The 26,527-nt window shown below is 35.6% G+C and overlaps 1 protein-coding gene across 3 annotated transcripts in view; it reads right to left on the reverse strand.

Moving 5' to 3' along the window:
• Positions 1-26,527, reverse strand: part of NAALADL2 (N-acetylated alpha-linked acidic dipeptidase like 2) — a 1,303,052-nt gene that overhangs the window by 415,470 nt on the left and 861,055 nt on the right. For all 3 annotated transcript variants that reach the window (XM_034662698.1, XM_034662699.1, XM_034662703.1), the window contains one exon: positions 25,570-25,720. In XM_034662698.1, coding sequence (XP_034518589.1) covers positions 25,570-25,720 — 151 coding nt within the window. The remainder of the gene's footprint in view (positions 1-25,569; positions 25,721-26,527) is intronic.

The following is a 26,527-nucleotide window of genomic DNA, read 5'->3' on the forward strand; positions in this document are numbered from 1 at the left end:
GGCCTGAGTCACCAGCCTCCAGGTTCCAGGAGCTGCTGCTGTTGGAAGGCAGCCCAGGACAACAGCAGCACAGACAGTGGAGGTATGAGCTGCTCGGTGTGAGCAAAGGATGTGCCTTTTGTGCACCTTTTGTTTCTCCTCTATAAAATGTTAACAATTATAGTTGGGTTAACAGTAATAGTTGCCTAGAAAGACTAAATTTGTATAAAGGCCCAACACAGTTTCTGGCATTTAATAGATGCTCAATAAATGGCAACTATTATTTTTATGGTTTTTATTTTGTTTTGCAAGGGGGTTGCTCACCTTATAAAAAAAAGATGTTTCGTTTCTTGGATTCAAATAAGGGTAGCCTGCTTTCTGCTTCTAACAGGCTTTCAACATGAACAAGACATTTAACCCTCTGGGCCTCAGTTTCTTCATCTGTGAAATGAGAGACTTGAAGTTCTTGAGAGCCTGCACAGAGTATGATTTTTAACCACAGCATACAGGAACTGAAAAATGCCAGTTTTTTTTCTGTCATTCTATCTTGGAATCACTGAGCCGTCTTGATAGGTTTTTTTAAACACTCACATATATAACAGATAAAATTTGATTCCAATACAACAGTTAAAGGAAACCCCTAGTTTTCACTAGGCATCTTTTGCGAGCTGACTATGAATTTGGACTGAAATGGAAGAAAGGAAATCCCATTATCTATGGTGGGGTGAGGGTAAAGAGTTTTAGGGTGCTGACATTGGGGGAGATGAGCAGAAGAGATACCACATGGAATACATATGCTATTAGGCAAAATAATACATATATACATATTTTTGTTTATGCTTAGGTACATATACTTATATATTATAAGTGTATTATAAAGATGAGTACTGGGTGTTGTACTCAACTAATGAATCATATTGAACACTACATCAAAAACTAATGACACACTACTATACAATGGCTAACTGAACGTAATAAAAAAAAAAGGTGCATAAAAGAGGGCCATTCAGATAACAGTGAGGGTTATCTCACTGTGGTAAAATTGGAAAGGCCTTAACTTTCTTCCTCATATTTTTATATACTGTGTCAATTTTTATAACGGGTATTTACATATTCAGAAAAATGTACTATATTTACATCCTTGAGAAAAATATGTACATATTATACTCAAATTTGCAAAAAAGGGCAGCTTAATTTTTCATTTTACTGCAGCTGATATATATTTTCTCATGAATCTCCTTTGTCCCTGGATAACTGGAAGAACAAATTTTCTAATTAAAGAAATTTCAATTTTTTTATGTCATTTTAGGGAGGGTAAATTTTCAAAGATGGTGTTTGGTTCAATAAGAAGCTTTTTATATATATTTTTCTTGTAGGAAAGCGGGTCTAGTATCCATATGCAGATCATGTTGGGCTCTTCTGGCATTTTGCAAGCCTCAACAGCAATTTCCCTTGTGTCAGCTGGTTATTAAATGTCCTATTGGCAACTGCTACGGAAGTTATTGGATGCCAAGAATTTATATAAACTCTTTTCCAGCTCTACTTTGAAGCTCATATTCATTTAAGAATTGATCTCACTCCTGCTCTAATAATGTAAATTCCCTAGCTCTTGGTCACACAGCTTAGACTACCCATCCAAGATTCCGTTACAGTGCTACAGTTTCACATGGTGTCCTAAGCCAGGTCAATAGATTCGAAAATTTCACATTTCCCATGGGTTCCATTCCATGATGCATAAACGCTGAGGAAGATTTCTCAGTGCCACAGTGGGACTTCCCTTTGTGAAACAGCACACTGCCATTTCACCCCCCATTGCGATCACCATGCGGGATAGAGTTGGAAATCACCTGCCAGCTGATTTCTTTTTAGAATCCAGAAGACCAAAAACACCATTCTAGAATTTGCTCTTACTTTCACTCCCTCCTTCTTAGAAGGACCTTTCTGACTATAAGAAACTTCTCTACATCATATGCTTATTCTCCAAGAAGAGGCATTTGATACTGTGCTTCCTGTGTTCAGAATGGTAGGAAGGGAACTGGAAGAGAAATTGACTTCAAAAGCAAGACACATCAGAAGGTATTTTAAAAATATCCCTTTCATATTTCTCTTTAATATTATTTAATTGAACAAACATTCACTGACTATTTCCTAAGGGTCAGCTATACTAAGTAGCTATAGTATTAATCATGATTCAGTGTAATATGGAAGAATAGAATATATGAAATAACTAGTACTTCAGGAAAGTTACTCCATGTACCTGAGCTCCAGTATTGTTTTTTGTTTGTTTGTTTTTGTTTTGTTTTGTTTTTGCAAGACAGTGACAATATTATCTGACTAACTAGTTTACACTCACTGTATAATGTGATGAATATGGGCATAGACTTTGAATTCAAAATACTTCAAGTCAACCTCAATTCTTCCACTTATTACCTTATTTGGGGGAAACCTCGTTAATCTCTTTTTACTTTAGTTTGTTCATTTGTACAGTGGAAATTATTAATAGAAATAATGACAATACCTACCTCAAATATGTTTGTGTGGTTCAAAGAGTAAATACTTGTACATTTATTAAAGTGCTTAGTACATAATAAGTGTTCAATAAATGATTGCTTTGCAAAATTGCTTGAATATTAAATGATAAAAAATGATTACGAAAGAAAGCAGTAATCCTTGACGTATTTTACAAATCTAGTTTATTATACTGCCACCATTGATATTTCTGGATAAGTCAGAAAAAGTTTTTCTTTTAGTTTTCAAAATAGACTCATATGGCAATAATCCATAATTATCAAGTAAATAATACAGAGCAAAGTACATAAACATTACCAAAATTTTAATCATATCCAAATCATGTCCATAGTTCAAATAACCCATTAAAGCAGAAGAGAAGGAGGGAAGGAAAGTTTTTGGCAGAGAAATGCTTTCATAGCCCCATCTAGAGAGTTGTTTTGGACAGAAAAAGTACAGCTGACTAATGGACATCAAATTGTGTGGGATGTATGGGGCAGGACTTCCTGCCTTCAAGATTGAATTCTAGCCATGCTGGAAAGTTGAAACAGATTAAGTAAACTGAGAGAGTGTTATCATACAGAAGTGCTGATTTTTATGCACCTGGTAGAGAAACTGCCAAATATAATGAGATCTACCTAGATGCCAACACATAAACACTTTTGGACTTTTTCTTCAGCACTAGTAGAACTCTTTCAAACTTTTTAATAGCAGTTCAAGTTCATGAGTGATCCTGGCAGAGAAAATAACAGATAGTTTGTAAGTATTAAACTGGTGTTTCTCAGAAGTAGATTTACGAGACAGAAATGGAGTTATTTTAGAATTGAGATAAGTTCCAGAATCTTGCAGCATAGAAGAAGATTTTGTTTTTAACCAAAACTTATTCAATAACTTTCTCTTTCTTTCCCTTTTGCAGACGAAAATATAGGTCACTCAAATAGTGTTTCCATTCATTATATCTCTCATTCCACTTGTTCTATCTCTTTCTTGCCCTTCTACTGCCCTCTTGCACTTTTAATACTTTTTAAATAAATTTTATTTTTTAAGCATTGCCTTGCATGCAATACATATTTTTATTGGTAGTTCCTCTTTACGGATCTCCCTGACCCTCACTTTTCTATTTGATCATTAGGATAAAGGAAACACATAACCAACACACAGCCTCCAGGCAGAAGCTAGAAGATTCACGCAAGATGCATAAAAGATAGCTCAGCGACCTAAACAGCACCACGAAAACTGAGATTGTAAAGTGGGCTAATTTTCCTTGCTTGGTTTCCTTAATTTAATTTTTTCTTGGTTTCTTGGATGTCAGACTGGGCCATCAACACATTTTAGAAAGTACTTAAAAAGGGGCGGGGATTAGTTAAGTGGGGGAATTGAGATTAAATTAAAATATTTTGATTTTAAAGCCTATGCCTGTATTCAGCACATTATTTTAGAAATTTACTTAAAAAGGGCACCTGGGTGGCTCAGTCTGTTAAGCATCTGACTCTTGATTTCTGCTCAAATCATGATCTCAAGGTCGTTGAGATGGAGCCCTGTGCTGGACTCCATGCTCAGCAAGGAGTCTGCTTGGGATTCCTTTGCTCTCCCTCTGCATCTTTCCCCACCTCCAACTCTAAAACAAATACATAAATCTTTCAAAAAAAAAAAAAAAGAAAGAAAAAGAAAGTTACGTAAGCTATTGTATTTATAGGAAAGTACTTTAATGACTATCAAGAATTTATCTAAAAAAAAGAAGGAAACGGATTGGAGGTAGAGGGAAGCAGTGTTCTAATTCATCCGACCTCCATGTTTTCATCTGTACAATGGAGAAATTCTATATACCTCAGGGTATTTATTGTGTAGAAGTTATTTGTGATGAGAAAACTGAGAGAATTAATAGCACTTGCTACTTATTATTGACACAATTTTACCACACAGAGTTGTTCATGAATATTACAGAAAATGTGCAGGTAAGACTATGAACCTGTTGTTCAATCTGGGCCATTTAAAAGAAATCTTGTGCTAAATTTCACTGCACTAAAAACTCCTGTAACTCACTAGTACCATATTGTATTGGCCTTTTCCATTAGGGATTAAAGTATAAGCTATGGCTTCACTCACCCTGGGTGATTAAACTTTGGGCGAAAGCTGTCTCTGAGGACAACACTAGTTGTAAGTTTTGGTTAAGTGCCAAGCAAAAGACAAAACAAACAAACAAACATAAAGGAAAGTTTGAAAACAGAAAAATAACAGGGAACATTTTTCTTTTAATTCATTATTATTTCTTGGGTCTTTCTCAATGTACATAATTTAGAGAGGTTAGTCACCATTACAGTTTGGTTTCAACCTCTGTTTTGGGGAATTAAGTAAAAAGTATCCAGAGCACCTCCTGAGACTTTCTTTGTATAAACAGAACTCAGTATTATTTGGGAGAGTGTTTTGGGTTAGTTTAGAAAATGTGTGTGTGTGTGTGTCTCCACACTCATACCCATATCCATATCCCAAAATAACTCCAATGTTTTGCAAATCCCAGGAGAGAATATTTACTTTAACACTGAAACAAACAAACAAACAAACAAAAACTGCCATCAACTTTAGTGACTCCCCATGCCTAGGGGATAAAATACTGCCTATAGGATCAAATGCTTTGTGATCAGGCCCCATCGATCATTCCCTCCTCATATCTCACAAGTCCCTATCCTCTGGTCCAGCCACATTCCATCTTAACGCACCTGCTTCTTTGTCTCAGCGCTTGAGATTGTCCAGCTCTCTACCTGGAATCCACCTCATGCTTAGACTTTAGTTATATTCCCTTTGTTTTCCTCTGACACTTCTTTATCCAAAAGCATTTCATCCAAGAAATTTGATCTCTCCTGTGGCTGGCCATCTCCAAATCATCTTTCAAAATTTAGTCCAAATTTCATATTGAAATGCAAAGTACTCAGAATAGTCAAAACAGGAAAAAAGTTGAAAGACTTACACTGCCCACAAACTATAAAAACTTACTACAAGGTTACATAATCAAGACAGTATGGTGTTGGCATAAGGATAGACATATAAATATGAATAGAATTGAGAGTACAGAAATAAATCTATATACTGATGCATAATTGATTTTCAACAAGGATGCCAAGACGTTCCATGGGCAAACAATACTCTTTTCAACAAATGGTACTATAACGGCTAGATATCCTCATGCAAAAGGGTACATTTGGACCCTTATATCATACCATTTCCAAAAATAAACTCAAAATAAATTAAAGACCTAAATGTAAGAGTTAAAACCATAACACTCTTAAAAGAAAACACAGGTGTAAATCTTGAACTTGGCAGCCTCAGACTAGGCAAGTTTCTTAGATGCAGCATCAAAAGCACAAGCAACCAAAGAGGGGTAAAAGATAATTTCATTTTCATCAAAATTAAAAACTTTTGTGCATCAGTGTACACTATCAAGATAGTAAGAGACAACTTACATATTAGAAATCAAGCACTGATAAAGACAAAACTCAATGACAAAAGTAGACAAAGGATCAAAATAGGCATTTCTCCAAAGAAAATATGCAAATGGCCAATAATGACATAAAAGATGCTTAATATCTTTGGTCATTAGGAAAATGCAAATTAAAACCACAATAAGCTACCAGTTCATACCCACTACAAGTTATAGTCATAACTTAAAAAAAAAACAGGAAAAAAACCCAATAAAAAACAAAATTATCAAGGGAAGGTAAGGGTATAGAAAAAGTGAACCCTTCATATATTGTTGGTGAGAATTTAAAATGGTACATCTCCTATAGAAAACAGTTTGGCAGTTCTTCCAAAACTTAAACACAGAGCTACCATATGACTCAGCAATCTATGAGGGGTATATATCCAAGAGAACTGAAAGCATATGTTCACACAAAAATTTGTATAGGAATGTCTGTAGTAACAGAATTTGTGATAGCCTGGAAGTGAAGAAAATTCAAACGCCTGTCAACTAATGAATGGATAGACAATAGGAGCCACGCCCATACAGTAGAAAATTATTCTGCCATATAAAAGAAGTGAAGTAACAGATATCCGACATGGATAAACTTTGAAAATATTATACTAAGTGAAAGAAGGCAATCACAAAAGACCTTATATTGTATGGTTCCATCTGTATGAAATATCCAGGGTAGGGAAATCCATAGAGACAGAAAATGGATAGCAGTTGCCAGGAGCTGGAGAGGGATAAATCGGGAGTGATTACTCATGGGTACAGGTTTTCTTTTTTTGGAGCGATAAAATGTTTGAGATTAAATAGTGGTGATTGTGGCCAAACTCTATGAATACACTAAAAAACTAGTGACTTGTACACTTCAAAATGGTGAATTTTATGGTACGTGAATTAAAGCTCAATAACTAAAAAAACAAAAAATGAAAAATTTTAGTGAAAGTCGCACCTCCTCTGTAACTGACTTCTTAGGCTGAGTGAGGAATGTGTCCCTCCCATTCCTGTAGTACCTTATTTTTCTTTCTGGACTACTGGTACATTGTTTTATAATTATCTCTGTCCCTTCTGGATCTTTACCTTCTTGAATAAGAAGACTCTTAACTTTTGCCTTTTGGGGCTTCACTTATAATAGTCACTTGAGAAATGCTTATTGATTGAATAAAGGAGGACACTTTTAGGGCATATAAATATATCTTGAGGGAAAGAAGAATCCATGATCATGTATATTTCTTCTTATTTCCTCAATACCAAAAGGGTGCTGATAAGCATATTGAAGAGTGTGACTGGGGCTTGCTTCCACACTCCAGGGCCGCTTGAAAAAGTTATGCTGCCACAAAGTTACTCCTAAAACTCCCGCTGAGAACCGCCTTCTCTATATAGAAGTAAGAGAACAATGAGCTATCCAACTGCCCTGGGTCCCAGTTGGAATTTCTCCGGTAAGGGAGGATCCAGAACTACCAATGGGCTTTATCCCAATCATTGAACTCTGCTCTGTCATGTAGGAGCTGCACAGCTCACTGATCTCTGGCCTTGCTCACCATTCTGATGTAAATCACTTGGCCATTCCTACACTGAAAAGTATGGCCTAAGGAAGAAGTCCTATTTTACCAACATCTACCCCAGCACATCAAAATGTGTTTTTATGGCAGTCCTAACTATATCACAGTTATTTTCATATTTATAAAATTTGCAACATTCCTTTTATGTCCTCTAATGGACCACCTACTAACTGGCAATATGAAATTTTGATTTATATTTACCAAAATGAATCCTCTCCTATGTTTTGTTCTTGGTTTAGAGAAGAGAATGTAAAATGAGTAGAGACTTACCAGTGATTGTGACTATCACATGCTCTACACTTGAAACTCTCACAAGGCTAAAAATAATTATCCACTTAACTTAATTATAGACTGTTAAGTAGTGGTGTGTTGAGATTACCCTTCTTTCAGAAAGTGATGCAACTCTTTGCTCACTATTCAGTGACCAGATTTGAACACATTTCCTTATTAGTTTTGAGCCTTTCACCCCTAGGAAAATCTTGATCCCCCTAATTATATTCTCCTTATTTTACTTCTGAACACAAAGTCTATCCAAATAGGTAATGAGCACCTGTGGAAAGAAATTCTTAATCTGGTTTCTATACGTCCATAAGGGGGGTAGGGTATCTAAAGATAGCTTTTTTCTAGGGGATCCATGAATCCTCTAGAATCATAGGTAAAGTAAGTATGTTTTTATGTATGGCTCTTTGGAAAGAGGACACACGCCTCAAAGCTGTCAGCACCTCAAGTAATAATCACCACTTATTTTTGTGCTCATTCTCATTAACGGCGTTCACTCTTTTGTTCAGGGATAGTATGTCCACAGGATCAAGCTAGACACTGTAAGGGAGTAAAGACAAATACAAGGCAGCATTTAAAGATTCAGGTATTTCACGGTGCAACTGAAGAGACAAGCCTTGCATTTCTTCATTTTTATATGGAACATAGTGCATTTGTGACCTCCCAGTTCCCTTTCGTTGCTAGAAATCTAAAATTGTGGATCATTATACCCACACAGCAGTGGAGTTAAAAAGGGGAGAAAAGAAATAAACAACGCAGGACACGTGGCACTCCTTCACACAGCACTCACCCCAACTGAGCCTTACAATTTCAAGCTGGAAGATCCCCAACGTGGGACCATCCAACCCCCTCATTTTGCACAGGCTCTGGAAATTTCGATTACTGATTGTAGTCCATGTGTGATGTGACTGCCACTATTCGCAATACTGACTCCAAGATTTTAACTTTATCCTCCTGAAGTCAGCTGAAAACTGGCTTTGAACTGCACGCCAGTCCACTGTGTCAGCTCAGTGGTGCCCGACTCCGGGTTCCGCTCTCTTGCCAGAGGCTGTACTGGAGGTTGTTTGGTGTTTGGTGACTCTCTCAAACTCCTCCTGCCCTATTTCTAATTACCACACGTCAACTCTGTACACCACCAGTACAGTGACTGTGCTGCCTTCCCTCCTTTCTCTGCAGCACTTCTGCTAGCACAGCTGAGGTAATGACTCACTCACCTCCTTGAGCATGCCTTCCTCGTCACCTCAGTTGACCTGACAGGGCCACAAGGCTCAGTCCCAGAGCAGGTGTAGGGCCAATCTGAACTTTATTTAAAGGTAACCCAAAGGAGTCTTGCATCTCTGTACAAATTTTAGTGACTGTGATTTGCCTGGGAACTGAAACTCTTCATACCGGTCTAGGCACTCAGTCCCTGTTTCTGTTGTTGTTTTTCTTGTTCCTCTGCCTTTCCTAAATTGATAACCTGCCTAGCATCCCTGCTGCTATAAAACAGGGACCTGGTAATACTTTTTATAATTTTCTCATGGGAACTGCGCCCCACTGCAGAATCCCATTCCTGAGATTGCCTCAAACTCTCAGCTCCCTCCCACCTACAACTATGGCCCCTTCCCTGCGCCATCCCAAAGCAACCTAATGTAGAGTTGTTGTCTTTCATAGGCTTTTAGAAAAGGCTTGGGATGACATACCAAAAAAACCCCCAATAATTTAATATTGAATATTCACCATCACCACATAAAAGTGGATCACATCTGTCCCATCACAGGGGCTTTCTTTCAAGTCATGTCTTCTCTTAGGGTCAACTGAACGCAGGCTATTCCACCTATCTTTTAAGAACCTCTCTTCCACCACAGAACCACATTGCTCACATAGCTCTGTGTATCTAAAAACTCATTTACACGCTCTCCTACTATAGAAGCTGGGAAGCCCAGTTTCTCCTGTGAAGGACTAGGACTGATTAAGCAAAATTCCACTCCCTTCTTTTGTTAGAGCTGATGCCAGAGCTGGGGTACTAGGGCCTGATTATACTGGATTCTCCAAGTGATACCACCATCAAGTCATAAGCCAAAAACAGTTACTTAGACCTAATCCAGAACAGAGACTAGTAAATGACCATAATAGTTACTGCATTCAGCATGTTTGTTTTTCTTCTTGAGGACTGTGAAAACAGAGGCATGCTAAAAGTATATCACTTTCCTTTGTACTTTCAATAATAATGTTAAAGAAGCTGTTTTTCTAACTTCCACTTGTATTAGTTTGCTAGGGCTGCTATAAAAAGTACCATTGACAGGGTGGCTTCAACAACAGAAATTTGTGTTCTCACAGTGCTGGAGGATCGAAGTCTGAGACCAAGGTGTCTGAAGGGTTGGTTTCTTCTGAGGCCTCACCCTTTGGCTTGTAGATGGCCATCTTCTCCCTGTGTCTTCCCATGGTCCTCTCTCTGTGTTTGTGTCCTACTCTTCTCTTCTTAGAAGGACATCAGTCATATTGGAATGGGGTCCATCCCCATGCTCTCATTTTAACTTAATTGCCTCTTGAAAAATCCTGTCTCCAAATACAGTCTGAGATACAGGGAGTTAGTACTTCAATATATGAATTTGTTTGGGGGAGGGAAATTGAGCTCATAACACCCTTTGACTGAAAATCACCTGATTCCATGGTCAAATCTATTAGGAAATCTCAGTTCTAATCTAAATAGTGTCACCATATCGTCCAGTAAATACCTGTTATTTTAAGTAGCTGTTCATGGCAACCCCTTTTATTCTTAAGTGTCTGGGTTGGTCTGTATGTTACATAGTTACCCTAAGTCTAAAGAAAGTTCCTCAGTTTTGTCCCATTTTCTCTAGTGTACCAAAAGCCATCTTAGGAACAGCAGACATCACCCTGATTGAGGTTACTGAATAGTAATCTGGCCTGTGATTATTCGGTTTAATATTCATCATGGATTCCAAAGCTTTCTTGAAATATTGAAATGACTGAGATTTTCAGAATGATATCACAGCAATAACTTAAGTATGTTTGTGGAGCAGGTGAAAATTTCAATGAGGTGTATTCTAGAAATAATTGCCTAAAGCACATTATCTTTTTCGGCCTATTGCTTAAAAATGTGTATATCTGTATCATCTTAAGAACTGTCACTTTATCTATTTTTCTCAGGATAAAACTGCATTTTCTATTCTATTGCTAAAATAAGAAAAGTCACCTGAGGTACTGGTTAAAGAAAGCTGTTTAAGAATTTTGTTCAGATCTGTGTTTTAAAAAGACAGATTTTTGAACATGGTCAGCGATGAACCAGAACAGATCATGCTGAGTAAAAGATTAGCTGGGATACACTGATTTTCCAGACTCGAGACTACACCAGAAATTCAATTATAAATCTAATTACAACTTTAATTGTTAAACAATCAACCAAATTATTTTTTTTTGTTGCTGGGTGTTTTGTTTCCTGCAGACTCATAAGCAGGTGTTAACCTTGCTGTCACCATGTGACCTAATCAGCCCTGACCTTTCTACTTTCTGTATTACTTTTTACATCATACCTCAAGCTACAAAATGTGCAAAAGCTGAGATGCAAACCATACATCTCTGTGTGGCGGCATAAAACTCGGGAAGGAATTGTGGCAGAAAGGGGAAGGGGCAGGTGCTACCGGCCAGCAATCCCATAGTACATTCGACTGAATAATAGTCCTTCCAGATGCTCCTCTGCAAATGAACTCCACGGTCAAATAAATTTGGGAAATCTTCCAGCCTACGATGCTTTTGGAGTTTTGGAAAACACATCACAATAATAATAGGTTTTAAAGTTCTATAGTAAGGAAATCTGTGTCGCTTAGTTTAACCCTTTATTTCCATAAATGTACTGAATATACTTCTGTAAATGTTATCAAGTCAAAAGCCTGAGGAATTAATGAGAAGGAAAAGTAGAAAAGAAAGACTTTCAAGGGCTTCTGTGCCCGGTAGAAGGCAATGAGGGTATTACATAATCATAGGGGGTATACACATGTAAGTCACAATTTTTGTGAATATATAGGTAGTGTCAATTCATGTTATTCAGGAGTCAAGGAAAGAAAGTTCATTATCTGACCTGTTTCCACCAAACAGTTCATTTTTAATGCAAATGATGTACCAGAGTCTGGCTTTCAACTAATACAAAAGTAGTCCACATTTATATTCCTCAAAAGTCTCACACTGAGATAGTTATCTCTCAAAAACCCATAATATTCCCCAGATTTAATTTTTTCAATTCTCACTGAAAAATTTAGAACTGAGTAGTTGTTGATAAGCAAAACAAAAGTAAAACACATTTTTTCATCCAGGATGTATCTCTCAAATGAAATTGTATGGGACTAAAATTTACAATGCCAGCAGTTTGAAGCAAATGCAATAACACTTTAAAGTAGCATTACAAGATTTATTTTTACATACTTAAAATTCAAAAACCCTTCCGAGAATACTGGAAATGGAAAATGTTTACTTTAGGAGCACTCAACTATGTTTTGGTTCAACACTAAACCGTAAAATAATTCATGGAGCATACACAACATGTGGTTCTTAGAGTCTGCTTTGTAAATAGATTTTAAATAATTCAAGTGGTAAAAAAGACAAACAATCTTTGATTCCCTAAGATTATATACAGAAAGAGTCTCATGGATGATCTAAAACCGTAGTTAATCACCAAATTTTGTATAAAATCACACTGCCTTAGTCATTTACTCTGTAGCACTCATCCAATAGAACTTTCCTTAATCATGGAGATGTTCTATAATAGCCACATGTGGCTACTAAGCTCTTGAAATGTGGCCCGTATGACTGAATTTTTAATTTTATTTAATTTTAATCAATCAAAATTAAAATTAACTAGCCACCTATGGTTAGTGACTACCATATTAGGCAGCGCAGCATTAGCCCTTGTATCTCATGACTAAGAATGGAGCTAAAACCAAATTTCTGTAGTTGGCATAGTGATGTCATGTCTTAATATGCCATTCTGTCAAGGGAAGTACTCTTAAAGCTGATGTTCTAAGCACTATCAGCAGAGAGCCACCAGCTGTTATGCTGAGTGGAGTTTGCCTTAGTCATAGAGAATCATTTCACCCGGTGGTATGCCCTTCTAGGGGAAGCACACATCCAAAGACTGGCTTCAGAAGAGCCATAAAGTCCTGGTCATTCAGTCCACTAATGAACAATTCTGACAGACCATATACTCATGAGTGGTTGAACTGTTCTGTAGTTCTGCTTCCCCCGCCCAATCCTGCTTATGCTCTCTTTTCCCCACAAGCATTGATCTCTAATAAAAATCCTGCCAACTATACTTTCTCTCAGTACCTGCTACTGGAAAACCCAGCTACTGGAGATCTCTAAGAATTGATAGGGAGAGATTTTTAGAATTGCTCAACGGAAAAAAAATACAAATAAGTATTAAGGTATGCTACATTTTACATAAAATTGAAGGGGGGATAAGAGAATATACATTTATCTGCTTATTTTCTACAAAAAGAAATACAAGAAAGGCCATTAGAGTGTGAGTAAAGTGAAATGGAAGATTTGAGCTGGGGGGGTAGACACACTACTCTGAGTACTCACGTTTGTATAATTTTGACTTTTGGAACCATGTTTTATTTTATACTAAAAGAAGTCATGAAAGACAGAGGGAAAAAACATTTAAAGTGAAATATAAATAGAAACAAATAAATCCAAATACATTTTGAATAAATAACAACCACACTAAAGAGAAGGTGAAGATGAAGAACTAGCCCAAGAAATTTCTGATCACAATATTTTTACTGTATACCCTTGGTTCAAAGATAAGAACTTTGCACATACACACACACACACAAGGAACAAAAGTTCTTTGTACTACTCTACCAATCTGTCTTTAAATTATATAAAAATTTAAAATAACAAAAACAAACTAAGAAAATAAATTTATATGTATTAATGTAACTGCTTTCAGGAAAATCGGCAAGATTTCATCCATATTCTTCTATCGCCTCCATAGTTTCACTATTTCAACATACATAGTCTTATGTAACAAGATCTCACACCTCAGTTACTGCACTTTGCTATTTACATATGAAGATTGACAAATATGGGCACCTGGGGGCTCAGTCGGATAAGTGTTGGACTCTTGATTTTGGCTCAGGTCATGATCTCAAACTCCGGGCTCCTCGCTCAGGAGGGAGTCTGTTTGAGATCATCTTTCTCCCTCTCCATTTATCTCTCCCCCCATGCTTGCTTGCTTGTGCTCATTCTCTTCTCAAAAAACAAAAACCTTAAAAAAAGATTGACAAATAGGTAGCTTCACATCTTGGTTTATTAAGCTATATTTCCACTTAACCTTTAGATTTACTTTACAATGAATTTGCAGTGAAGCTATAAAGATACTAAACATCTTTACTGTATCTGGATTTGCAAAAGGAGAAAAATACAGAAAAATCAAATGCACTTCAGCATTTTTATTGACACATAAGTAAAGTAATTGATTAAAAGTCAGTAAATGATTGAAAAATACTTGGGAAACAAATGATTGCTAAAGAAATTCAATTTATAGTATTGGCTACTATTAATTTATGAGATTAAAAAGAGATTGCTGGGGGAACTAAGAGACTTCTATGCACAATTTTATGAAAATGAAGTGGACAATGTAGAGGAATGGATAAATTTCTAGAAAAATATGACCTACCAAAATGAATCATGAAGAAATAGAAAATATGAACTGACAAATTACTAGCAATGATTTTAAGTAAAAAAATCTCCCAACAAAGAAAAGTCCAAGGCCAGATGGCTTCAGTGGTAAATTCTACCAAACATTTAAAGAAGAGCTAATACCAACCCTTCTTAAAATCTTCCAAAAAATGGAAAAAAAAAAAAAAAAACAAAGAAGAAGAAAATCCCAGGCCAATATCTCTAATGAACATAAGTGGCAAAAATCCTCAACAAAATAGTAGCTAACAGAATTCAGCAGTAGATTAAATGAATTATGCACCATGATAAAGTGGGATTCATTCCTGGGATACAAGGATGTTCAACATATGTAAATCAGTGTAATATACCACATTACAGAATGAAGAATAAAAATCATATGATCTCAATAGATATAGGGAAGGCATTTAACAAAATTCAACATCCATTTATGATGAAAACTTTCAACAAAGTGGGTATGGAGGGAAAGTACCTCAAAATAATAAAGACCATGTGTGACAAACCCACAGCTAATTATTCTCAACAGTGAAAAGCTGAAACTGAAAGTTTTTACTCTAAGATCAGGAACAAGATGACCACTTTTATTCCACACTGCGCTAGAAATCCTGGCCACAGCAATTAGGAAAGAAAGACAAAAATCCAAGTCAGAAAGGAAGAAGTGACGAAAGATGACAATACCCTAAAAGCTCCACAAAAAATGTTAGAATAAACAAATTTAGTAATGTTGCAGAATACAAAATGAATATACAAAAATCGGTTATGTTTCTGTACATTAACAATGAACTACTGGAAAGAGAAATTAAGAAAATAATTCCACTTACAATAGCATCAAAAAGAATAAATTTTTTAGGAATAAATTTATCCAACAGGGTGAAATATGTGCACACTGAAAACCATAAGACCTTGACTTGAAAGAAATAGAAAAAAACACACACACAAATAAATATGAAGATATCCCATGTTCTTGGATTAGGGGAATTAATACTGTTAAAATTCCCATAATACCAAAACAGATCTATCAATTGATATAATCCCTATAAAAATTTTAATGGCATTTTTCACAGAAATAGAATAAACAATCCTAAACTTTGTATGTAACCATAAGAGATCCCAAATAGCCAAAGCAATCTTGAAAAGAACAAAGGTGGAGGCAGCATGCTTTCCAATTTGGAACTATATTACAAAGCTATAGTAATCAAAACAGTATGGTATTGGCAAAAGCAGATGAGCCCATAAATAAACCCATGCATACATGGGTAATTAATTATGAACACAGGAGCCAAGGATATACAATTGGGAATGGATAGTCTCTTTAATAAATGGTGTTGGGAAAATTGGATAACTACATGCAAAAGAATGAAAGTGGACCCCTATCTTACACCATTCACAAAAATCAACTTAAAGTGGATTCAAGATTTGAACATAAGAAATCGTACAATTCCTATAACAAAATAGAGGTGGTAAGCCCTTACATTGGTATCAGCAATGATATTTTGGATTTGGCACCCAAAAGTAAAGCAGAAAAAAAGGAAGAAGAAGAAGGAGGAGGAGGAGGAGGAGGGGGAGGGGGAGGAGAAGGAAAGAAGCAGCAGCAGCAAAAATAAATGAGTGGGACTACGTCAAACTAAAAAGCTCTGTACAGCAAATGAAGCAATCAACAAAATGAGAAGGCAACCCATGGAATGGAAAAATATATTTTCCAATCACTTATCAGATAGGAGTTTGTATCCAAAATATACAAGGAACTCATAAAATTCATGAAAGAAAAAAAGAAAGGAAGGGAAGGGAAGGATCCAATTGAAAAGTGGGTAAAGGACCTGAATAGACATTCTTCTAAAGACCATATACAAATGTTCAGTAGGTACATGAAAATGTGTTCAACATCACTAACCATCCAGGAAATGCATATCAAAACCAGAATGAGATATCACCTTACACCTGTTAGGATGTCTATTATCAAAAAGTAAAAGATACAAATGCTGATAGGATGTAAAGGAAATCCTTGTACACTGTTGGTGGGAATGTAAACTGGTACAGCCAGGATGGAAAACAGCATGGAGGTTCCTCAAAAGACAAATAGAACTACTGTATGACCAAGTGATCTTACTTCTGTGTATGTATTGAAAGGCAAGGGAAACACTATCTCAAAAAGATACCTATATTCCTATGTTTATTGCAACATTAATCACAATAGCCAAAGTATGAAAACCACCTATGTGCCAGTCAATAGAGGAATGGACAAAGAACAAAGAAATTGTGGTATACATACACAACCAAAAAATAAGGAATTCCTGCCATTTGCAACAACTTAGATGAACCTGGAGGGCGTTACGCTAAGTGAAATAAGCCAGTCTAGGAAAGCCAAATACTATATGGTATCATTTATATGTGGAAATAAAAGAAGAGGAAGAAAAAGAAGGAGGAGGAGGAGGGGAGGGAGGGAAGTGGAGAGGGTGGAGGAGGAGGAAGAGGAGAAAGGATAAATAAATAAAGAAAATAAATAAAGTTGAACTTACAGACGTATAGAAACAAAGTAGAATGGTGGTTGCCAGGCCTGGGAAGTGGGAGAAATAGGGAGAGTCTGGAAAGGTGTACAAACTTTCAATTATAAGAAGAATAATGGCTGAAGATCTAATGTATAACATGGTGACTATAGATGATGACATTGTATTATATAGTTGAAATTTGCTGTGAGGGTAAAATTTAAGTGTTCTCAAGAAAAAATTAAAAATAAAAAGAAGATAAATAAATATGTTAGGTGAGAAATGTGGGGATCCTTCACAATTTGTACATGCATTGACTCATCATGTTGTGTACCTCAACTATACTGAGCTTTTGTCAAGTATACCTCAATAAAGTTGAAACGTGGAAAAAAAATAAAAAGGAGTTAATGAAAACTGTAATTACCTTGACCTACTTAGAAAATTAAGCCAGAGAGTCACATTTAAAATGGACATAGAAAGTTTTTCTGTAGCCACCAAATAAGTATTAATTTTCATATTCCTTTGGCATAATATGGATTATTTTCTGCCACTAACTAGAAAAGAAAAATAAACAGAATCATGCCCTATTTTCTGAAAGACATCAACAAAGAATACTTTTGAGTTCACTATAATTGCTGATTTGGAAATCAACTTCTTAAAACACTGAGACTTAATATATAAGGCTATGAGAATCCTGTCTGATACTTTCACAGTGTAATTTGCAACATGTTGAAAATTCACTCTTCATAATGAATAGTTCAGAAATAAAAAGATTGCTATTATTTTTATATTGCCTTTATCATTTGAGAGTGACCCTAAAAACAGATTACAGTGATTTTTTTAAAGTTTATGTCTGACATTAGTTCTATTAATGATATTTTCTCTAAACTAGCTTAAGTTTGTCAACAGTAAGGCCTCCTGCTACCATAGTTTATAGGTCCTGACCACAACAGATAAGAATGAAAACTGGCGAGGAAAAGTAAAATTAATTGTGTTGTGGGGGCACCTGGGTGGCTCAGTCCACTAAGTGTCCAACTTTGGCTCAGGTCCTGATCTCAGGGTCCTGGAATGGAGGCTTGAGGGGCTCTGCACTCGACAGGGGTTGGATTCTCTCTCTCTTACTCTCCTTCTGCTCCTCCCCCAGTTCCTGCTCTCATTCTCTATCTCAAATAAATAAATGAATCTTTTTTTTTTTTAAGATCTATTCATTTATTTGAAGTGGGGAGGGGTGGGGGCAGAGGGAGAGAGAATCTTAAACAGACTCCCCCTGAGCAGGGAGAGTTGGGCTCCATCTCACCACTCTGAGATCAGGACCTGAGCCAAAACCATGAGTCAGACATGAAACCACTGTGCAATCCACGTGCCCCAATCTTTAAGAAATTGTGTTGTACAGCATGATTTATTATTTCTCAGGCATATTCCTGTTCTTTTATGCAATTTCAGCTGCTTTTGTCTGCTCAACTACTCTAGTACCTTGAAAAAGTGGGTTGTACCCATGATTGGAACAACAATTTGTATCTTTGAGAAAGATAATCAGATGGTTGTATTTTACACAGTTTAAAGCTATTAAATAAAAAGGTTAATAAAATTGGGGAACTGATGGGTTTTGGATATATTCCACTAAAATAATCTATATTATTTTGTGGTTGAAAAAATAGGTCTTTTGTCATTATACTGTTTTTCCCCCACATACTTTGGCTGGTTAATTAGTTTTTCAATTTATTTCTTTTGTAATAATTTATTTTATAATTATTGTATGTTTGTAGATAAGAGTAGAAAATGATACTCTGGAAGAATATTGGCAATTGCATATGATTCGATCCAAATTTGTTCTGATGTCATATTGATACAGCCTAAACTTGCAGGCAAGCTTTATAATTTTACCATTATATTTTATATTTCATTTTCAACATTACACATAAGCATGCGTTAAAAGTAGGGAGAAAACAAACAATTAAAGCCAAATGTTCTTCAGTATTAAATTTAATCATTTGAGGGTGTCTGGGTGGTTCAGTCAGTTAAGCATCTGCCTTTGAGCCAGGCCATGATCCCAAGGTCCTGGGATTGAGCCCCATCGGGCCCCTTGCTCAGCAGGGAGCCTGATTCTTCTTCTCCCTCTGCCTGCCATTCTCCCTGCTTGGACTCTCTCTCTCTCTCTGTCAAGTAAATAAATAAATAAATGTTTAAAAAAATTAAAAAAAAAATTATCATTTGTCTGATGTCGTGCCAAATGCAATTCTTATTTTCATAAATTTAATTTACCTAAATTTTGTCGTTGATGCAAGATAATATTAGTGGAACCCCCATTAGGTTAGAAGTTAGGCAACTTAGGGAATTTAAGTGCAGGTTATATTAGTCTGGTCACTTTGATTAAAGTTCAGTTTCTCTAAGTATCAGTTTACTTATCTAGAAATGGGGACAATATAAGCTGTCCTATTGAAAGATCTAATAAGATAAAGCATACAAAGTCCTATAAAAATGTAAAACTAATTTTTCTGTTGCTTCAATTAGCTTCTTATCTTGGTTGTGATAGAAATTTACTGATAAATCATTTTTTCAAGCAGTAGATTTTATCATCTTCTTAGAATCCCCATAGACTTTTGTGGAAACTTTGATTCTGTAACAAACCGATTATCTCAACTGATAGAGTATGTGTTTAGTTTAAAATAGTTCTGAGTACAATAATAAGTAAAGAACATTCTGATTGACTAACAAAGCATGTGGCACACATATTCTCTATGAACAATAATCATTCAAAAATATTCTCTAAAGGGCTATAATCTTAGACATTTCAGCAATCAATTATAAATTTCCCTGTTTGGAACCAAGAAAACTTACATAACCAAAATTATTTTTCAAAACAAAGTTTAGATTTTTGAAAGGAGGAGTTTGAATTTAAACAATCTATCTTCTCACGTTGTTGCAAATTAAACCTACTGAAAAACAATCAGCTTCACAATAAGCCACTCTTCAAATGGTTCTTAGGACCAATTTGGACAATATTTCATGTAAATCTGAAGCCTTCAGGACACATACAAGAACCACCAGTTAAAGTAAAATAATAAAAATACAGACACTTTATTTTTTCCCAACAAAGTGACAAGGCATTTCATGCTGTGAATATCTAACACTTTGTTTTGACAACGAGGCACGTATTTATATTTCCTGCTATTCTAGTCAGGGAATACTTCAACACAGTCTCAGTTGATTTAGTGCCAACTCAAGTCAGTCTTCCGACATTTGTCCAGGTAACTGGACCAAGAACACCTGGAGAAGACTTGTCACAAATTACAGTGATATTCTTTATTCTTTGAGTGGTTTTGGTTGGCAGAAGTGATGTTGAACAGACAGCAGGTAAACAACACACAGATCCACTGAATTGTAACACTGGGAATATTAAATAAACTGTGTCGTTTGATACACTTCACTAGAGTAAAACCACTGAAACAACTTTGCTCTCCAGAATTTAAAACAAAGGAAAAAGGGGGGAGAAAACAGGATTGTAATAAATAGGGAGAGGAACATATACACAAAACTTTAAATCAGGATGGATTTCAGTAAATGGGGTAGAAGGAGAATTAAGTCTAAGGCAAGACAAAATAAAATTTGGATTTCAATTAACTAGCTGTCCATAGATTAGACAGGCAGTTATCTGGAGATGGTACTAAAATTAAAATAAACTCTATAGCCAGCAGAAGTTTCAGAAGATAAATTATTTTAAAAAATATGGAAAGAAAAGGATTTCTAACTACTAATACCATTTCTAGTCTGGCTGTCAGACAATCGGAAGCTTACAAATTGGGGAAGTATTTTCTTTTCCATATTTCAACATAGACTAAATGATATACTCCTTAAAGGTGTCCATTTCTTACCTCCTTATATTTATTCTCATCCATAGCTTTCTGATTCCCTTTTTGTTTTGAACAAAACCAATTGATTTTAAGTTAAGCATATTTTTGATTATAACTGATCACTGGTGTTATAATTATGACCAGTTACTGCAAATGTCAGTTCGTAATTCTCATCTACATGAGCCCCTAGCTAACATGATCAAGTTTTTGTGCCCCCAAATGATATGAACCCTATATGAACCATAAAGTCTCTTAGAATTCTAAAATTAGATGGTTCTAGGGAATGAGGTTTGCTTAGATCATAGTTTAATGTAGTTGAAATATTTGTAGCAAGTTGGTGGAAGTAGTTAGGATGAAGTCTGATATTTTGGACACTTACTCTTTGCCATATTTGATAAATTATCAAAGGAATTAAGAGAATAGATTAGACTTTTAACATCCTAATATCTGAAGCAGAATTTCTGCCGTTCTGAGTGGTAGAATTAGGTATGAAAGAATTGACAGAAGCATTTAAGGAGAAAAACCATGTATTTTGTAAACAGACCCATCAGAGGTACATGATTATACACACTTTTTTTTTTTAATTAGCTTAATTAAAGTCAGGATATAGCCCAGGGTCAGAATCATCACAGACAAGTAGTCGTGTTAAAGGAACAAGTTATTCACTCAATCAATATTTACTGAGAGCTAATGGAGTACAAAAATTGGGTCCAGGATCCAGAACACAAATATTCCCCAGTCCTGATTGACACGGAGGAAAATAAAAGGCAGCAATATAAGATGTTGAAAGAACAGAAACATGAGGTCACAAAGTTTAGGTCAGTAGTCCCAGTGGCCCAACTATGATTTGGAAATGAAGCATAAAGTTCTCTAGCTCAGTAGGTCTCAAAATGCATTTGCATCAGAATCACCTGGAGAGTTTGTTAGAATACAGACGGTTGGGCCCCTCCCTCAGAATTCCTATTTAAGTCTGGGGCAAAGTTTGAGATATTGGATTTCCTTACAAAAAATCTTGTAAGATATGTGTCCATATCTATATCTATATCTATAGCTATCTATCTATCTATCTATCTATCTATCTATCTATCTATCTATCTGTAAGGTAAATAAAATAAGGCTCAGAGTGATTAATATGCCAAGCAAAACTAAAGGCTTGTTTTTATTAAAAGAATGAGAAGACATTATTTTCTGTGATATAGGAGGAAATCCTTTTTAAAAGCTTTTTTTATTCTTTGCTCTGATTCTACAATAATCAAGAACTTTTTGGATATGTGATGAGACCTACTGAGCGGAACTATCTAATAGGAAGTCTTTGTGTCTTATTTGAATAATCCATTTGGATCATATGTTGTGGAAGAGTACCTTGGCATTCTTATTAAAAAACACCTAGTTAAATCAATACAAAACTTACGGTATACTTCCCAAAAATAAACTGTGACATGGAACCGTGAATAAACATCAAAGACATTATTCTAAGCAAAAGCACCTGCACATAACATAATATATACTCCGTGATAAAAGTGAGATTGGTGCCTAGCAAGGGCTGGTGATGGGGAATGACTCTGAACTCTCCGAGGTGATAAAAATGTACTATAGCTAAATAGGCACAGAGATTACATGGATATAACCTTTTGCTGGTTAAGATGTGTGCGTTTCAATTTACGTAAATTTTTCTGTAAAAAGAACAAGTGGTGCTGTGGGGTGTGAGGAGATGTACAGACAACACAAAAATAGTAGAATGTAGGTAGTTGACGAAGCAAGGTGAGGCATACGGAAAGTTCCTTATTCTATTCTGTTTATTATGTATATATTAAAAACTAACAAAACAAACTACTTGGATTTTTATTATTCTATACCCTTCTTTAGGGGTTCATTATCCTTAAATTAATTAATAAAATGGAGTTCCTAAAATTGGAAAAAGACATAGGTTTATATTAATTCGTCTAATAATCACTTACTTAACAGAATTGTAGGGTATTAAGTCAGATTCTATTATTCACTTTGAATAAATTATTATTTGTAGTTTTTATTTACAATTTACAACCTGTCTTCTCCTCCTCCCTCCCTGCCCACAAAATGGAGGAGGGTTGTGTTATTTTTTTTTAAAGGTGAATAAAACCATAAGACACAGAGATCTTAAGATAATTGCAAGAGGAAGGGATAAATGAGTCAGAAGCCAGTGGTATAAGTCAGTATGGTTAATCAGGGTTTCTTAGCAACCTGGGCAAAAAGAGAAATACAGTGAATTGAATCTTTTCCTTTTCTGTGTATTTTATAGAGATTAATATGTGAAACAGAGATCATCGCCCCACCACACACACACACACACACACACAAAGGGCACCGGCATGATACAAATACACTGGCATAATATTTGTAAAGGAATTTTTCATGTGAGTCCTCTGTAAGTACATTAGTAATATAGTAAATAATGTTTTTTATTGCTCTGATAGTTTTGCAACTGAGTCTAAGAATTCTGACATAATTTTGCCCAAAATGTTTAGTCATTTCATGGTTGTTAAAGAATGTAGGCAGCAAGGATGACTACTCTTATTATAAAAGTGTTTATTTAAGCAGGATTCTAAAGGAACAATGGAAACAGAAAATCATGATTTGGCAAATACCATAGAAATAATCGTAACAAAAAAAAATCATTGATGAACGTTATTGTTTATGAGGAAAAGTAAGATAAGAAATAGGATATTTAGGTAGCCTTATAGTATCTTCCCAGAAGATATCTATTAATTACAAATGGGAAAACAGAGTACTTCTATGGTAAAGACAACTGGCAGCTACCACCATAACCAAGAGATACAGGTTAGCATCATGAGAAATGACCCATACATGCCACATGTACCTCTTCATATAATGCACTGAGAAGGGCACACCACTTCTTCTGCAGTATTCCTGCCAAAAATTTATAACCACAATCTAATCATTAGAAAATACTGGACAAGCTCAATTGACATTCTACAAAATATACTGCCAGTATTCTTCAAAGAGTCAAGGTAGTAAAAGAGAGACTGAAGCACTGTTTCAGACTGGAGAGCATTAAGGAAACAAGGCAACTAAATGCTGCATGGAATTCCAGACTGGATGCTGGATCAGGGGAAAAAAAAAAAAGAGAGGGAGAGGAGAGAGAGAATTGGAGAAATCTGAATAAAGTCTATAATTGGTTAAAAGCACTGGATCAATGTTAATTTTATGGCTTTGATAACTATAATATTATATAAGATGTTAATATAAGAGAAGTCTGGAATAAAGTCATAGAGATTCTCTAAATATTCTATTCAAAATTTTGTGAGTTGAAATTATTTCAAAGAAAAGGGAAGGGAAGGGAAGAAAAGAAAAGGGACAAATAGGGAAGGGAAAGGAAAAAGAAAGGGAAAGGAAAGGAAAGGAAAGAAGGAAAGGAAAGGAAAGGAAAGGAAAGGAAAGGAAAGGAAAGGAAAGGAAAGGAAAGGAAAGGAAAGGAAAGGAGAGTATTCATAAAGTAGCTTTTTGATAGCATTGCAGCCCATTGATGTGTCACAAAAAAAGTTAGCTGTCATATGCAGACTCTTGAAGCTGAGGTATTATAACCCAGGGAAGTTAGAGCATTTGCAAATGAGAGAGGTGGCCTGATATTTTTGGTGATGTATATGGACACTTCCTAATTTTAATTTCAAAATTCTAATAATGAGACAATAGACTATAAAAAATACATATCAATAAGATCTCAAGGAAAATTCTTAAATGGATTATTAAAAGTGTACTTTAGAGGACAAAACAGTAATCAGTAGACCTAACAAAATCTATAAATTATAACTCATATTTGATTCAATTTACTTCGTTGTTGAAGAGCTACTGATTACTCGGTGAAGTTAATACACATAGAGAGAGGACAAGTGGACTTGAACAAGATAATTAGAAAGTCTTTTGTGATATTTTGTACAGAACAGGGAAAAATTTTGGCAGAACACATGAAGAACTACATGATTTTTTTTTTTTTTGATTACTTTAATTATTGACTGTAGTGTCATGGTTAATGGGTTACTATCCCGCTGGAAGAAGGTTCACAGAGCTTCTTCCCCAACCAAGACTATATTAATGGACTACTTGTCAATGATACATTGCACAGAAATTCAATGATGCAGGGAGCACTTGCCAAATTCAGTTGTCTTCTCTCTGCCACATGACCCCTCAATAACATGAACACAACTTAAGGATGTTTGATGCAAAGATGGCCATTTTCTATGCTGCCAGTGACTGGCCAAATCAGTAAGATGCCTTCCTTTAGGGAGACAGACAAGTGGATCACATTAACTCCATTCTTTTCCAGCATAATTTCCCACTACTCAAGTCACCTACCCGGACCATGTGTACCCCTGGACTCTGTACTTAAAGTAATTACAGACACCCTAAAGCAGCAGGGATTTCATCCTTCCAGATACTTGTGTTTTCCACCTATATGGAATGTTTGTCCCACCTGGTATTAGTTTATCTTTCAGTCAATCAGTAATAAGATATAAAATATGTTTTCTCTTTGCTAACAATACTGCAACTTATCTGGACAAAAATCTATTACAGACTTTTTAAAAAGTTTTATTCCAACGAAAGGATAGTCTATAACTTGAGCAGATAAAAATCATTTTTTGAATATGGAGTGGAGGAATTCTTCAATTTTGCTATCCCTTGATTAATTTAGCATGTACTTATAAATTAGAACCTGTAATGCTTAAAAGAATAATAAAGATTAACAGCACACTTACCCACACTTGGATAACCAGGTGTTGAAGGGTCTCCTCCTGGGTTCAGTGACACCATGAAAGTATCATGGCTAAGATTTGCAGTCTTTGGTAAATCACAAGGATCAATATATAGAAGAACACCACCAAATCCAGCCTTTTCCAATAAGGAAAGCTAAAAGAGGAGAAGAGAAAACTATTAAAAATATTATCATATGCATTGAAAGTACTGCTATTTCATTACTGTCAGTAAAATAAGATAACTCCCTCCAAAAAATTAATTAATTAATTAATTAACTAAAATAAGATGACTCTCCTTTTTTTTTTTTTTTTTTTTTTTTTTTTAATATGAGTAAGCACTACAGATTTCCCAATTTTCAAGCCAGTCACAAGAGTTATTCTGGTCTCTTCCATTTTTCCTCTGTCCCACCATTATTGTAGCAGTGTTCCTATAATGTCTGTATTTGATTTCAGTTGTCTGCACATGGAATTTTTCCCTCTCTCATTTTTAATTATCTAAGTAGATCTGGAGTCTCACTTTCATGAGATTAGCAAAGGATCTACTAAAGATAAAATTCTGCTGTAAACGAATTTTTCTGGCCACTATCATGTCCTTCCCTTAAAGCAGAAGTCACCTGCAGCATTTTGATATTATTTCCTAGAGGGTTAAGCCTGCCATACTAGTTGCTAATATGTTGAAATACTTTCACACCATTTGGCAAATAGCCACTGTCCTGAACCCTACTGAGGGCTTCCACTGTCCTAGTCACTCTGATCTGTGCCCTGGATATTCCAGTCATACCTCCCACATATAGCAACCGAGGGATGTAAAGAACCAAGGGGCCTCTTTCTGAATGGTCAGTTCCTACTCTGTCTTTGTCATTAAAGATTTTGAAAATAGTTCCTGATTACTTCATTTGAGATATATCTAAAACAGATTCCTCTCTGTTCTTCAGTACACATATAATATGTAAGTATGATG

This window comes from Ailuropoda melanoleuca, chromosome 1 (genome assembly GCF_002007445.2).
Source record: "Ailuropoda melanoleuca isolate Jingjing chromosome 1, ASM200744v2, whole genome shotgun sequence".
NCBI lineage: Eukaryota > Metazoa > Chordata > Mammalia > Carnivora > Ursidae > Ailuropoda > Ailuropoda melanoleuca.